The sequence below is a fragment of the Lactuca serriola genome, chromosome 1 (assembly GCF_051521515.1).
Source record: "Lactuca serriola cultivar US96UC23 chromosome 1, Lser_US96UC23_V15, whole genome shotgun sequence".
Classification (NCBI taxonomy): Eukaryota; Viridiplantae; Streptophyta; class Magnoliopsida; order Asterales; family Asteraceae; genus Lactuca; species Lactuca serriola.
Window position 1 is genome coordinate 70574699 of NC_136408.1, and position 14564 is coordinate 70589262.

General features: G+C 39.1%; 2 protein-coding genes, 1 non-coding gene and 1 pseudogene across 3 annotated transcripts; 3 read left to right on the plus strand and 1 right to left on the minus strand.

Moving 5' to 3' along the window:
* Positions 1-1502: 1502 nt before the first annotated feature.
* Positions 1503-2895, plus strand: LOC145056981 (syntaxin-132-like; annotated as a pseudogene).
* Positions 2896-3450: 555 nt separating this feature from the next.
* On the plus strand, positions 3451-3522 carry TRNAE-UUC (transfer RNA glutamic acid (anticodon UUC)). Its single transcript has one exon. It is a non-coding gene; the product is annotated as a tRNA-Glu (tRNA).
* Positions 3523-3624: 102 nt separating this feature from the next.
* On the plus strand, positions 3625-4582 carry CNX7 (co-factor for nitrate, reductase and xanthine dehydrogenase 7). Its single transcript, XM_079029315.1, has 2 exons — positions 3625-3762; positions 4139-4582. The coding sequence occupies exon 2, from the start codon at positions 4159-4161 to the stop codon at positions 4477-4479; it is 321 nt and encodes a 106-aa protein (XP_078885441.1). The 5' UTR covers positions 3625-3762; positions 4139-4158; the 3' UTR covers positions 4480-4582.
* Positions 4583-5475: 893 nt separating this feature from the next.
* On the minus strand, positions 5476-6770 carry LOC145091574 (nucleic acid binding / methyltransferase). The gene is made up of 4 exons (XM_079029322.1): positions 6417-6770; positions 6073-6231; positions 5896-5977; positions 5476-5817 (listed from the first exon to the last, which is right to left on the minus strand). Exons 1-4 carry the CDS (start codon positions 6738-6740, stop codon positions 5666-5668), a joined length of 717 nt encoding a protein of 238 aa, XP_078885448.1. The 5' UTR covers positions 6741-6770; the 3' UTR covers positions 5476-5665.
* Positions 6771-14564: the final 7794 nt, after the last annotated feature.

A 14564-nucleotide genomic window follows, 5' to 3' on the forward strand; every position in this document is an offset into this window, starting at 1 on the left:
TAGACCATTTACCGTCTTCTTTTTTGCCATCGATGTTAGCATTCCAAAGTTTACATGGCCAAGCCTTGCATGCCAAAGCCACTCAACGTCATCCAAGCTCCCATGGAAGCATACAGGTTTCCCAATAGCAATATGAGTCTTATACAAACGGTTAACTGACCTCTTCGCCTTGAGCAATAATGTGTTTGTATTATCATACAAGCATAAGTATTCACCCTTCATGCTAACTTCACAGCTACACTCTGTTTCCTGCCCTAGGCTAATAATGTTTGTCTTTAAATCGGGAATAAAGTACACATTAGTTAAAATCTTTTGCCTACCTTCACGACTTTCAAACAATACCGAACCTTTTCCACAAATCTCAACATATGAATTATCACCAAACCGAACCCTACCTCCTATTCGGGTATTTATCTCACTGAAGTAAGAGCGATTACCACTCATGTGATTGCTTGATCCATTATCAAGGTACCAAACGTCATTGTCACCCGTTTGTGAGTATCTTGATGGAATTACTACAGCCTCATTTAACAGCACAATTTTGAACAATGTTTCTGCCATGAATACCATCGGATCTTGCTCATCAACTTCACCGAGATTAACATCTTATTGTTTGACCTTACGTTCCGGACAACGATTAGCGAAGTGTCCAAATTTATCACACCGATAACATTGGACTTTTGAGTGATCTTTCGCTTTACCTTTTATCTTTTCAGATTCACCACTGGCTGAATTCGATGACAGGTTCTGTTGGTGAGTTGTCCCGTTATTATTCCTACTTCCACGACCCCGTCTACCGCCTTTACCCTTCCTCTGATTGGACTCATTGTTCCGCGATGACGACACATATTTGTTGAGTAGGAGTTTGCCTTGATCAATGTTTTGAGAGTCATCACGGGTCCTCTCTTCGTATGCCTTCAGCCTTCCAACGACATCTTCAAACCCAACTGACCCAAGGTCTAAGATTTGCTCTATAAAAGCAACTATGTGGATGAATCTTCTTGGTAAGCTTGTTAGAAATTTTTTAACCATCTTCTTTTCATCAATCGTTTCCCCAAGAGAAGATGATTTAGACGCTATACCCGAAAGTTGGCTCACATATTCATCAATTGTAGCCGACTCCTTCATTCTTAATATTGTCAAACTCAGTAATTAGGGTTTGCAATCTAGCCTCCCTCACCCTGTCCGCACCCAGGTTACGGATTTTATGGCATCCCAAATTTCTTTTGTCATATCCATCATTCCAACTTGTAAAATAAGATCTTCAGGTGTCGCCTGGAAGATCACGACAATAGCAACGTTATTCTTCTTTGGATCAATCTCAATAGCAACGTTATCCTTCTTTGGATCATTCGCTCCCGGATCTATGACATCCCACACCTGATGAACATTCAATATCACTTTCATGCGAATTTCCCACACTGTATAACCCGTTGCATTCAACATTGGTACTTGAAACGAGAAAGACGTTCCTTTGTCTCTTCCCCCTGGACCAAAAGACGATGGTGTATCTCCTTCCACCATGTCTTCCTTTCAACCAGGCTCTGATACCAAATCAAAGCAAAACAAGATCTAACCAAACACACAATGGTTATTATTGAGAAAAACTAAAGCACAAAAAACTCAATTGGTTTACGCTTGATATCACAGCTCGATAACATAGCATGTATATATATAGAATACAAGACATAACAAACTTGCATCTATTTAGGATCCTAGCATCAATCCTTATCAGTATCTAATTTTTCAACCCACAAAACTAGATAACTCCTATTATACCTCTTCGTATATAGGAAAATTCAGAAATTTCCAACATAATAGGCATAGGAAATACAAATTGATCTTCGAGTTTATTTTCTTTGTTTTCTTTCACCTGCGATCCTTTGACTTTGGATGTCAGACTTGTATTACCTAATCTTCATTTAGTATATATCAATTTATACTTATAATACCTGTCCTTTTCTATTACTGTGTTGAAACATACTTATCTAATAATGTCTTTTAGGAATCATTTGAGAATACTCAGGGTCAAGATTATGGTCATGGAGATCTTGAAATGGGAACACAAAATAACTCGAATTCTGCAGAGTTAGGGTTGGATATTTTTTCAAGAAGGTGTGTTATCTACCTATACCCTTTTGATCCTACATGTCTAATTTCCTTATGTAAATCATAAAACTTATTGCATACTTCTTTTTTCTAGGTTCAATCCATCGAAAAACAATATGAAAAGCTGAATAAATTACTCAAAAAACTACAAGATGCTCATGAGGAATCCAAGGCTGTAACCAAAGTTGTTGCTATTAAAGGTTGTTCCTATTGCTATAAATCATGAGTTCATGATCATTTGCTAATGTAAACAAGATATCAACCTTTTTAATTATTGATATAAATTTTAATTAAATGTTTATTATTTTCCAGCAATCAAGCAGCGTATGGAGAAAGATGTGGATGAAGTTTGAAAGATTGCTAGGTTTATTAAATCAAAAATTGAGGAACTTAACAAGGAGGTTAGTTTAATTTTTACAAACAACTTTTTGTTAATATATAATTCAATAATTCCTACTTTTTGTTATTTACTAGAACTTGGCAAGCAGACAGAGGCGTGGATGTGGAAAGGGAACTGAAGTTGACCGGTCAACTACACTGTCAGTTCTTACTCTTTACCCTAATTTTAATAAATAAATAAAAACATTCGATATTTAGTTTTAACCTTGATCTTTGTTTGCAATTTTTTGAAGAAAAAGGTTAAAGACAAAATGTCTGGATTTCAAGTATTGCTTCTATATTCCATAGTTTTGATTCTTTTATATTGTTAATGGTTTTACTCAAATAATTTTGGTTAAAATGAATGTTTTTTTTACTTTTTAGGCTCTAACATCAAGAACATCGTGAGGTGGTTGAGTTAATAAATTAACACATGTCTCTCAACCCATTTAAAAGTTTGAGTGTGAGGTCTTATTATTATTATTGTTATTATATTATATTCTACCCTATTCTTGTGTAAACTGAGAGCATTTTTATTTTTGAAAAGCTATGAATGTGTTTGAGTGTACTTGTTTATTTGGAATTCACATTTTCTTTAATTCATGTTTTATTTGTTCATTTATTCATTTTGTTTGTTTCGTCAAAGTTGTTTATATGGTGAGATGTAATGAAAAATACGATTTTGTATCCAGTTTAATAAAATTACAATTATATTAATATTAATATGTAAATTATATAGTTAACGTTTACATCGAATAGGAAGGAAAGTATATTGATAACATTATAAATACTTTTTATGTGTATTTATTAAGCAAAAATATGAAAAAATATAGTCACGTTTTTTGTGTTTTCGTGCAAGATTTTCATCTTTTATTCTTCAAACAAATGACGTTTTCTGAAATCTTTTTTCAACTTATCTTTCTAATTGAACATGAATTTTTAATACGAAGATAGTTCATCAATTCCATTGTCGTCCAGCGGTTAGGATATCTGGCTTTCACCCAGGAGACCCGGGTTCAATTCCCGGCAATGGAATTTTTTTTTGCTTCGTTTTGGAAGCTATAGTGGGTCGATCAATTTGGATCCGCATCCAGATCCAAAGATATCCACTCTTAAAGGTCAAACTCGCTCATTATCTGATGAAGTTATTCAGCAACAACTCAACACTTGGAATCTTTAATCGATGTTTTTTGCACATCGATTTGAATTCATTCAACTAAGCTTAACTTTCATCACGAAAACGATCTTGCTCAATTGTTTGGTTCCTCATAATAGGTAAAAATTATGGTGTTTTGGTAGTTGTAAGTTCTTAATCCGACTCTTTTTTTCTATTTCTAGTTGTTACTACCTCAGTTTTGGATCCCTGCTTTCCTTCATTCTACAGCTCTGTTTACGGTTTTGCTGAGTTAAGGTTATGTTGGTGTGTGTTCTATGATTCGATTTACTTTCGTATTCCTTTTTCTCGTTTCACTTCTTCTTCCAGTAACCTAGGGCACATCAAATTCTCGCCTGTATCTATTAGATCATGTCCTGAAGAATTTCTTGATATATACTCTACATGTTTATTTGAATAAACTAAACATGTAAAACAATACTATTAGTTTCTGTTTGTTTATACTTATTAAAGGCTATGTATCTACTCGACATGCAGGCAGGCATAGGCATTCTATCATGGGTTCATCACAGATGGAGAAGGAGGGTAAAAAAGAAACCCAACAAACACGAATCGAAATTGAAGATGAATCTTTTGAGATTAAGGTACTGTTCTTTGCTCGAGCTAGAGATCTAACTGGAATGACTGATATGAAAATGGAAGTGACATCTGGTACTAGTGCTGGTGATTGCTTAGATAAACTTATTGCAAAATTTCCTGGCTTGAAAGAGCTTCGTGGATGCATGGTTCTGGCTTTGAATGAGGAGTACACAACTGAATCTGCACTTGTTAAGAATAAAGATGAGTTAGCCATTATACCTCCTATAAGTGGAGGCTAGATAATAGAAATCCCATTTGTATATCCACAAATAAATTTTGATTTGCTTTTGTTTGATCATGTTTAATACAATGTTATATAATAATGATAATCTGTATTATTTATCCTTGTAAGCAAACTCTAAGAATTAAGGTTTCACACAAGAACTTTCCAAAAGTTGAAGATAGAAATCAAGAAATTGACTATGAATTATTTTTTTAGATAGATAATTGCAATAAATAGTAATGTACTTTCGATTATTTGTTTATTATTGCATCCTACTTTTATTCTTTGTATTAGAGCATTGCACTTTGAAAAGTCTACCAAATTATAGTAATGTCATCCGAATACAAAGTAATATCCATTATTATAACAAGAACAACAAAGTACAATGCTGTAATGTAGGTAAAACTTCAAAGTAGAATGCAAAAATGAAAAAGAAAATTTGAAAGTACAATGTTGTAATAGAAAGAAATGAAAGTGGCATGCTATAATAAACATATGTATGAAATTACATTGTTATTTCTTGCATTTTGGGCGTGTGTCTTGGTATCCAATTGTAAAATACTCCAACATATCCGTATGTTGTTGATGAGTGGAAAAGTTTAATTGGTACTCACTCAATCCAGCTAATTTTATTTTTCAATTTGAAACCCATAAAATTGCTTACTTCAAGTTCAAGCCAGCTACATTCTTTTAGATGATCGTTGTTGGAGAAAAGATGAATCCATAAATTGAGGCCAAAAGGATACCCAAATATATGTGCATCTATCTTGAAATGTGGAGGAGGATGTGGTGATCTGAGTTGAAGGGTTGGTTACTCATATACAATGATTTTAAATAGGTTTCTGGGTGTCTTATGGTACTAAAAAAACCACAATATCATTGTAACATAACCTAAATACACAAAACATATTCCAAATTATATTCTTGAACCATTGTTGATTGTTAAATGCTCTCCAATAAGAAGGATTAATGATCATTTACTAATTACTAACATCAATGTCATTTACTCATCTTCGACAAAACAACTACAATAATCATACAACACTCAAAAAGATTGAGAACACATGTGTATCACAACAAAATGTAACTAATCTCTTGTAAGACAACATAATAAAGTATATATGCAAAACTTTATTTTTTGATCACAAACAAGATATTTAACCTTCTAACAAAACATGTAGAAAATGAAGATGTTACTACTACTACTCCTCATGCTCCCATCCTCCTAATCTCAACCCAGGATCATAGTTTGTGAAGAGTCGGAATTCATTCCCAAGCTTGCTGGAATGCTGTGGCCTAAATCCACATGGTCGCAACCCCAGGAGTTCACCTGCTCTTTCATGCTGCACTGCACCTGTACACATATATGATATAACAATCATCTTGTCAACAACAAGAATAAGCAATCAAATAATCAAGATATGGTCTGGACCTGTGAGTAAAAGCAAGAATGATTCTCCAGGTTGCTTAAGAAATCCAATCGTTTCAGAAACCTTTTCCAAGCACTCCTTGCTCTGTTTATCACAATTCACATTAAACATCACCAAAAAAATTGAGATGTGTAAATGCCTAAATTGCATGTAGTAATATGATATAAGTGAAATATTACTAGGTAAGGAGGATCTGCAATGATGATGCGGAATGAATGTTTCATTGTTGATGGGAGCTCTAACGGTTGATTGTAGTCATAGAAGGTGAATTCGTTTCCGTATTGCTTAAATCGGTTGTCATATTCGAGAAGTTGCACGGGTAAATCATGGTGCAGTTTCTAAAAACCAGATGACGAGAAGAATGATTAAGATCTTTCGTACAGAAACAGTAATTTTGGGAATTCGCTATGCATCATGACTCTAAATCAATCATATTGGAACTCAAAGATGTTCTTGCACTGTTAGACATGGTATGATAAATATAAACACGATATAGGCGTACTGTTTGAATATGTTAAGGTACCTTGAGATAAACGTAGAGAGTGGGGCAAGCAATGCAAGCAATGGAAGGGGGAGAATCCATGGACGTATACAGCGCGTTAACTTCTCTCGCAACCGTCTCAGCAGTTTCCCGGTCGTACCAAAACTGGCTTAGTCTCCAATCCTCCGTGACTAACGCCACCTCTTTCTCGTCTTCCGCTACCGTCGCTCCATCGTTGTTTGCGACAAGCAAGACGTTCTGTTCAGATAGAAACTCTTTGAGAGCTGCTAGAGTATGAGAACTTAGCATCGGAGTGTCATCGTCGCCGGCGTCGGCGCCGGTGTTTTGGTCTATCACAGCATCCATTTTCTAGGGTTTGCTGACTTTCGAGTCGTTCAGTGTTTAAACACACTACTGTTGATGGCGGTTGAGTGATTTTCCAAAAACACCCCCTATTGATTTATGAATAACATTTACAACCTGCTAAGTTAAACCTTTATTATCAGGGAAATATGCATAAAAGTCCATATATTTTGGCTTTTTTGTCATTTATTACTATTATTGTTATTATTATTTGCAATTTAACCACTAGAAGCAGCTATTACTTGAAATTTGACTTAATTTTCAGGTAACCGCAAGCAATAACAGGTTGTGATGGTTAAGACTTGAGGTTAAAAATTATTATGCATAAAAAAAATACATATATTTTTGCATACCGACAAAAAAGTCATCATTGATACTTTGTTTCCAATTTAACCATCAAAACTTTCTATTGTTTACGGTAATTTGAAAATTGAGCTAAATTGCAAATAATAGTCAGTTCTAGTGGTTAAATTGAAAAAAAATAAAAATAAAATAATAGTCGGTTCTAGTGGTTAAATTGAAAAAAAAAAAAAAAAATAATAGCCGGTTCTAGTGGTTGAGTTGCAAAAAAAAAAAAAAAAAAAAGATGACTTCTTGTCAATAGAGCAAAAAAACTAAAGACTTTTATGCATATTTTCCTTATTATTATAAATATTATTAGAGTAAATTACATGATTGGTCTTTGTGGTTTTTGGGTGTTTGTTTGATTCTTATTTTTTTCCTAACTCATCAAGTATAATATTATTTCGTTATAATTTTCTCCACTAACTAACATAAAATTACACTTCTTTTTCTAATTTATTTTAAATTTTTTTGTTATTAGTTTTACCTTTTATGATAAAGGAAATTGAAACGGGCCCACTCCACACCACCTTTCACTGCCTAACTCATTAAGCTCATTACTGAAACATGTTAGAATTTAGGGATTTCGAATAACAATGAGTTGAATAATTTATTGGATAGTGATTACAATACTTTATTAAATTTGTAATCCAAATCTTATTCATGGGGTTATACCAATGTAGACTTATGGGATAATCCAAAAAAACCAAACCAATTACATTTTTAATCTGATTCACAAAAACATAATACTTTGATTGTGTTGTTGTGTTCTTAGAGACAAAACCACAAATAATGATGCAGTTTTCATGATCAATTTGTTTATCTGCAACAACAATCTTCCTTAAATGCATGAAAGATGAAGGTTGATGGCAGTTACAATGGAAAATTGGCGCCAATTTAATAATGACCCAATATATGGGTTTTTGTGGGAAAATACTTTTCTAGGACCATTTCCTATATAGAAGTTCGTTTTTTGTTTCGAGGGCTACCTATTGACCCTGTCCGCCATCTCCCGCCAAGGGGTACTTCCCCTTGTAACCATGTCCCCCAGGGGTGCTACCCCTAGATCTGAACCGTTGAAAGTCCATAGTTGAGAATATGAAATGATATTCAAATGATGGTTTGAACCGAAGTCTTAATGATATAGGTTTGATTAGGAAGCACTTTACAACATGGGCTTGGCCTCTCCATCTTCATTGTTCACCTTTTTCGATCTGCATTGAAGAGGAAATATGAAGACATGATGGGCTACTTTTAGATGGTGACCGAAACTTAATTTTGACAATCTCGTGGTTTTTGCTAATATCGATATCGGATGGTGGCCATATTTGGCGGGTTTTGATTATCTTGTTGAGTTTTGCAAAAGAGTGATTAAACCTTTGTTCTTTGTTTTCCACTCTATTATATATATATATATATATATATATATATATATACACACACACACACACATTGTAACGTCCCAAAAATAAGGTCCAAAAATTTCATTTTCAAATCATTATCAAACCATAGCTTTCAAACCATAAACGTAAGTCGTAACATCAAATCAGATTATTAATTCAAAACATATTCATCTTATCAGAGTAAAACATCCCAAGCTAAATAAACAATGGTGTGTGCCATGCGATCACCCCGAGCTCTTCCCTCCGCTACCGGAAGTACCTGAAACCAAAACTGAAAACCATAAGCACGAAACTTAGTGAGTTCCCCAACCTACCACATACCATACATAATCACATACTGCAAGCACTGTACCTCGCCCGCTACATCGGGCCCCGCCCGACCCCATGCCCCGCCTGGCTTCATGCCCCGCTTGGTATACATATATGTTTCTCTTAGGCCCCGCCTGTCTCTGGGTCCCGCCCGCTAAACATATACAAGCATATAAATAATTCATAACACATAAGCTAACTTAGTCTACTATATTCCGGTACTAAGGCCTCGCCTATCTTGGGCCTCGCCTCTATCCTGCTATTGACGAGTCATGAAACCTTGTCCATGCTCCTGTTGTTAGTGAGATACGAGCCCCCGCCCACACTCACTCCTCTCTTATCTCGGGTCTCACCCCTGCTCTGCTACTAATAAGATATGAAACGCCGTCCATACTCTGCTAAGGATGAGATACGGGGCATCGCCCACACTCACCTCCCAACCAGGCACATACAAGTATCACACAGAAAATAAGTATAATCTAACATGCAAACATTCCTCGGGCACCCGCCCGACATCGGACCTTGGTCCGGAATTACATACTAGCATACAGTGCCTAGGGCTAACCCCCGGGTCTTCTTACTCATAACTACATGGGCTGGCATTGTGGCCTTAGACCCATTCACACAGTGAGGAGACTCACCTCGCACAACTGAAGACTGGCTGAGACCTCTGTGTAACATCCCAAAAATACAGTCTGAAAATTTCGTTTTAAAGTAGTAATAAAACCCTGTTCATCAATCGTCATATAAGAATCATAAAGAATGTATCTCAAAATATCTTAACAATTGTCAAATATATCAGAGTATAAACATCCCAGACTGAACAAATGGTGTGTGCACTGCAATCTTCCCGAGCTCCTCTTTTAAAACTGAGTACCTGAAACCAAAACTGAAAACCGTAAGCACGAAGCTTAGTGAGCTCCCCCAAACTACCACATACCATACAATAACATATAAAGCATCTACTGGGCCTTGCCCACTGCATCGGACCGAAGTCCGGAAACTAACCAGGGCCTTGCCCTCTGCATCGAACCGAAGTCCGGAAACTGCATCGGACCGGAGTCCGGAACTAACCAGGGCCTTGCCCTCTGCATCGGACCGAAGTCCGGAACTAACTGCATCGGACCGAAGTCCGGAACTGATTGGGACTTTGTCCCCTGCATCGGACCGAAGTCCGAAACTGACTGAACATAACATAGCATAAACATATCACTAGCATGAATACATATACTGCATACTGCATCGGAACGGAGTCCGGAACACATAACACAAAACATGCTTGAATCACAAAGACATCAAGCACTCTAACTACTGCATCGGACCATAGTCAGGAACACATAACTCATACCCTGTCTGTATCACAAAGACACCAAGCATACTGAACTACTGCATCGGACTGAAGTCCGGAACTACTACTGCTAACTAAACGGGCCGGCATTGTGGCCGTAGACCCGTTCCTACTGGAAGGAAACTCACCTCACACTGCTGAAGTCCTGTAGACACAATCCCACACTGCTGAAGTCCCACAGACTCCACCCCAGCTACTGGTTGACAGGTTCCCGAACTGTCAACACCAAATAACACCCAATTAATAATTGGGTTCTAACGCATAACTATAAATACATGCTTTGGATAATTACCACATTACCCCTAGCTTGGCTTACCCAAGCCCAAGGCCCAATCCATAGGCCCAAAGTCAACTAGGGATCAAAGCCCAACATATGGCCCAATTTTCCAAATTGGGCCCAAACCTCTACATGGACTTCCCTTAAGGCCCAAATGTCCAGTCTAGTCCAACATGTCCCATTCTAAGGGCCCAATATCATACAATCCTCTCGGCCCCAACTATGGCCCATCTATGGCCCAATTTTCCAAATTGGGCCCAATCCTTCATATGGGCCTTACCTTAAAGCCCAACTAATTACTCTAGTCCATTTGATTATTCTCGGATGGCCCAACACAAAGCCCAAGTGAAATTAGGGTTTCACATCAAATGATAACTAGGGTTAAGTGTTGCTTACTTAACCCGCTAAGGACTTAACACACTAGGGACTTAATCCATTAAGGACTTAATCCATTAAGTCCATTATTGCTTAGATTAATTTCTGCCGATGATTATTATTTAATATTCACTTATTAAATAATTCTCGTGTGCGTGCTGATAATCTCTCAAATATTAGTATTTTCTCAGTTATCTCATTAAGGACTTAGTCCATTAAGTTCTTTACTCTACTAGATAAATGAGATGGAGTGATTGGGCTTAATACATAATCTCATCTCAATGGCCCAAAAGTGGGCCCAATAAGTCTAAGGCCCAATTACTCATAATTAGGGTTTTCACTCAAACATGGCCCAATAGGCCCAAACCAATCTCTAAGCCCATTAGGGTTTGCTAGCGGGGCACCACCCACTACCACCTCGGGTAGTGGTGGTCGATGGTGGCTCGCGGCGGCGGCCACCACCTTACGGTGGTGGTTTCTATTATTTTTATTATTAACCAATTTAATTACAGTTACAATGTTTGATCAAAACATAACCACACACGCTAACACACTAACTAATACACACACACTGCCACACCATGGTGGCCGGCGGTGGCGCTGGGCGGCAGCCACCACCTCACGGTGGTGGTAGTGGCTTCCTTGCTATTTCCGGGTAGACTAAACACCCAAACACCACTAAACTGCAATTAAACACACACACATACGATTTCTATTGCACAAAGGTCCAGCCACCCTCCCCTAGTGGCTCACGGTGGCGACAGCAACACTAAAAAGCAACAGCAGCGGCGGTTGTGACGCTAGCCACCACCCAATGGTGGTGGCGGTCCACATGAAATGACGCAAGAACCAAGCTCTAAACAGCCGACTAGGAGGCTGTTATCGCCGGAGCAATCTGAAACGGTGGTTCACGGCTCACTAGTGACCACAGCCGCCATACATGGCGTCAAACCAACAAAAGGAACGAGAGGGAAAAAGAGAAGAATCGAATGAAGGTTTCTCGGCAGCCCAATACTTGCACAGCGACAGAATAACGGCAGCCAGCGCCTTCGGCAATCAGCGTCGCAATGGCGATGTTCGTCCGACACGGCAGCAGCGACCACAGCGACGGAAGGTTTCTTCCCGGTCTTCGACGGTCTCTTGGTGACTCACGTTTTTGCCGGCAGCTCATCTCGATGGTGGCAGTTCCATGGCATGGCGGCGACCAATGGAAAGGAAGCAGCTATGCTAGACGACCTCGACGGTAGCAGCGGAGGCCGGGCTTGTCGTCGTCAACGGAAATGGAGGCGGCAATTCGACGATTGGGAACGGCAGTAGGTGGCGGTCGTCGAAACTCCATCTGGTCGGAGCACAATGGGGAAAGCCGGTGATGGCGGCTGGAGGAGAGCTTGGGTTAGGGTTTTGGGAGTGATGAACTTATGACGGGAATGATATACCATCGGGTTCAATCCCGTGTTCATTCAAACTTCAAGCGAAATTGACACTGCCAGTCCCTCCTTCTCATAGCTCTTCAAAACAAATATGTAATTTACACTTCAGCCCCCAACACTCCTAATTCCTTTCAATTTAGATCCTAAAAATTACCAAGCAGCCCCAATTCTAAAACCCTTTTCAAATTACATCCGAAACTTACTCTTTTAACCCCCGACTTCTAAAATTCTTCACAAATTAGTCTGGGACTTACATTTACTAATTATTTAAATAAACGGGGCGTTACAACTCTCCCCCACTTAAATTAGATTTCGTCCTCGAAATCATTTCTTACGATTCGTTACACGTTAAAGCGCTCTAGCAACATGGTCACCATCCCAGGCACATTCTAGTCCTCCCAGGGTAACCGTGACCAGCCTTTTCAAGGCAACCATAACCCACTCTAATAGAGTTCTAAAAACCTGAAGATGAATGAATTCCCTACAACATGATCACATCCACTCCGTCTGGAACCTGTTGTCTCGAGATGGTTTGATTCCCGGACAAACCACTCATACTATATCATTATGGGTAAACCCTGCGGTGGGTGACTAAGAATTACTCAGCAATCTCTTACGCTTATCATACATGAGATCCCCAAATACCATCACTGATGGAGATCCGAAACTGTCTGAATCCCTGATCTGCCTGAAAACACTGTACTGCCTGAAACTCCAACTGTCTGAAACACTGAACTGCCTGAAACACTGAACTGTCTGAAACTATATACTGCCACATGGCTGCTTCCCAACATCTACCGAGACCTACATGGTCTCAATCATCTGCCAATCATCTGAACTATCGGGTTCCAACCCAACTGCAGAGTCAAAGGACTCCCTACTTAGCTGCCTCGCACGACTTCTGGATGAAATCCTTCTATGGATATAGCTGCTACTAGTTATCCTGCCACTGTGGCCCTAACGGCCTTCTGCTCTAACTGATTGGTTCCATGCGTCGAATCCTGACGTCACCAAACCCAAGGCTAAAAGTGATTGCTACATGACCGTTGGTAGCCTCATGTCATAAATGACCTTAAGCAGTCCACTGCTTCCTTGCTCTCATCTCTATAGCGGCGCTTCTACAATCTTATCACTGGCTTAACCAGGTCTCATCCGTCTGGGAAATTCCGAAATCCAATCCGTGGATTTCCATTTTCCTCACTGCTATACCTGAACTGGTGGGTACTACTGATCTTTCTGTGTCCTAACAACGCACTCACGCTATCTACCAACCTAGTGAAGGCTGCGACTACACCCACATGCTCACATCACTCTAGTACTATCTGCTAATCTTGTGAATGCTACGGCTACACCCGCAGACTTACAACACTCAAATATTGGATCGAACACGCGCTTGCCCTGCACTTAACTGAACTCATGTCCTGAATGGAATCCCAAACCTGATTCCCTAAAGCTTACTAGTAACATCACGAGAACGCGATCTCCTTATTGGCACGCTTTTCCGAACTTCCATCTCACACTATCCTCAAACCATACAACCACTTGGGCTATCTTCCTTCCCAATAAGGATGCGAAACTTATCCTAGTCTCAAAACTGCCTCGCTTCTGAATCCTTGGGTGATTCTCCCCCACTTTGATTCACCTAATGCCCTACAACACACAAAAATGGAAGAATTCCCAATCCTTCTCACCACCCATGACCAATCTACTAGAAACCACACTTACCATTGCTAGTGTTTCAACACTAGCTAATCCAAAAGATCACACAACTCTAAAAATTCGAATAAATCTTCGGTAATAACCTGCTAGACCTAGGAAGCTCCGAATCTCAATTGGAAACCTCGGAATCTCCCACTGCATCACGGCCTCTAACTTGGCCGGATCGACCAGAATACCCTTCTAATTTACAAGGTGCCCAAGAAATTGCACCCCGCGCAACCATAACTCACAATTGGAGAACCTTGCAAAAATTATCTCCCTCCTGAAAGTCTCTAGCACCTCCCTCAGGTGCTTCTCGTGCTGCTCCTCAGTCTTGGAATAAACCAAGATGACGTTGTACTTTCTCAATCCCATAATCTGGGGAATTGCTCTAACACTACTCACTAATGCTCCTCGGCATGCAATTGGCATATGGCATCTATTGAAAGTGTAATTCAGACACGAACCGAGGATAACACAGAGTTACACTTACTCAACCCTTGGAACCAAAGTCTCCCTTGTGCAGTTTTCCCACAAGTGCTGCACCGATTCTGACCCCGCTGGCCTCTCAGTAGCTGATCTGAAATCTACGGTCTCCTCCCGAGACCCTTTACTATAAGCAACTGATCTGGTTCCCTCTTAACA